The 1,738-nt window shown below is 39.9% G+C and overlaps 1 protein-coding gene across 1 annotated transcript in view; it reads left to right on the top strand.

Annotated features, from left to right (window-relative positions):
• Positions 1 to 8: 8 nt before the first annotated feature.
• The window catches only part of LOC123323947 (coiled-coil domain-containing protein 144B-like), a gene marked incomplete at its 3' end in the record, with an annotated part of 3,544 nt that continues 1,814 nt past the window's right edge, over positions 9 to 1,738 (top strand). Inside the window, exon 1 of the mRNA XM_044912480.1 lies at positions 9 to 410. Coding sequence (XP_044768415.1) covers positions 9 to 410 — 402 coding nt within the window. The remainder of the gene's footprint in view (positions 411 to 1,738) is intronic.

Below are 1,738 nucleotides of genomic sequence, written 5' to 3'. Positions count from 1 at the left end.
CAAAAAGTATGAACCAAAATAGCACTAATTCTAAATTAGACATTGGACGTATACCTCAGTCTAGTGATTCAGAAAGCCATTTTGACAAAAGGTTTTCCCGCTCCAATGAGATGAGACAAATGGCTCAAATAAAAAGGCACCATAGTTCTGTCATTACAAACATGTACAAGAAAACAAAAGTCTTGCTCCAGAAGCCATTCTGTGCAGTTAATAACAGTACTAATAACTATAGAAGTATGGAACCCGAATTAGAAAATGTGAGTTCTTCTCCACCATGTAGTTACAGAACATCAGAAGTATGTCTAAAAGAAGAATTACAGGAAGATGTTCAAAAGTTTAAGAATGAGATAGGCATGTTACAGATAGACATGCGGGAATTGGAAAAAAAGAAAGTTCAACTTCAAAAAGAGGTAGAGGTTCACTTTGCTGCTGCTCTTTTGTTTTTTCTCTTTATCAATTATCTGAGTCATTCTGATTTTCCACTTAAGAAAAAAGTTCCTGTATAACATGGGGTTGTCTAAACATGTAATTGTGTTCGGAAATAGATTATTTCTGCTATCTAAATGATAGGAGTGCAGGAAAACATTCTTATGATTTGTTTTCGTTAAGTTTCTCTGTAAGTCTCCCAAGTGGCATATGAACTGGGAAACTAATTTAACTATGCACCCTGTGACCTCATGAACCAGAGTAACTGTAAAGAAAATTCCTTAAAAAATGCAATTATCGGGGCACCTGGGTGGCTCAGTCGCTAAGCATCTGCCTTCGGCTCAGGTCATGATCCCGGGGTCCTAAGATCGAGCCCCGCATCGGGCTCCCTGCTCAGCGGGAAGCCTGCTTCTCCCTCTCCCACTCCCCCTGCTTGTGTTCCCTCTCTCGCTGTGTCTCTCTCTGTCAAATAAATAAATAAAATCTTAAAAAAAAAAACTTAAAAAAATGCAATTATCTTGGCACATCTGGGTGGCACAGTCGAGCATCTGACTCTTGGTTTTGGCTTGGGTTGTGATCTCAGGTTCATGAGAGTGAGCCCCGCGTTGGGCTCTGTGCTCAGCGTGGAGTGTGCTTTAGTTTCTCTCTCCGTCTCCCTCTGCCCTTCCTGCTCATGCTCTCTCTCTCTCTAAAATAAATAAATATTTAAAAAAGATATATAATAATCTCTAGTGTTTTGTTTTGTTTTTTAAGATTTATTTATTTATTTATTTGAGAGAGAGCACATGTGTGTGCACGAGCATGAGCCGGGGGAGAGGCAGAGGGAGAGAGAAAGGGAGAAGCAGACTCTCTGCTGAGCAGGGAGCCTGACATGGGGCTCCATCCCAGGCCCCTGGGATCATGACCTGAGCTGAAGGCAGACGCTTAACGCTGAGCCATCCAGGTGCCCCATCTCTAGGGTTTTTATTTTTATCTATTGGCTTAAATAAATTGCATTTCCATAAACAATAAAATGGGAAAGAAGCAATGACTATGAGAAAGGATACAAACAAGTATTTCAGCTAAACCTATTTATTGTTTCAGTATGTGCAATCTTTTCTGCTTTGTACTCACTCTTGGAACTTAGAATTCCAGCAGGACTACTTTGAGATATTTTTAATAACAAATATTTGTATTAGCACTTTTTTCCTCCACATGTTTTTTAAACAGACTCTTTTTTTAAGATTTATTTATTTACTTAGCATGAGCAAGGGGAGAGACAAAGGGAGAGAGAGAGGGAGAGAGAGAGATGGAGAGAAGTAGACTCCCCACT

The sequence above is a fragment of the Neomonachus schauinslandi genome, unplaced genomic scaffold, assembly GCF_002201575.2.
Source record: "Neomonachus schauinslandi unplaced genomic scaffold, ASM220157v2 HiC_scaffold_3050, whole genome shotgun sequence".
Taxonomy (NCBI): Eukaryota; Metazoa; Chordata; class Mammalia; order Carnivora; family Phocidae; genus Neomonachus; species Neomonachus schauinslandi.
The sequence above is the reverse complement of the archived record's forward strand: the minus strand, read 5'-3'. Positions and strand labels throughout refer to the sequence as shown.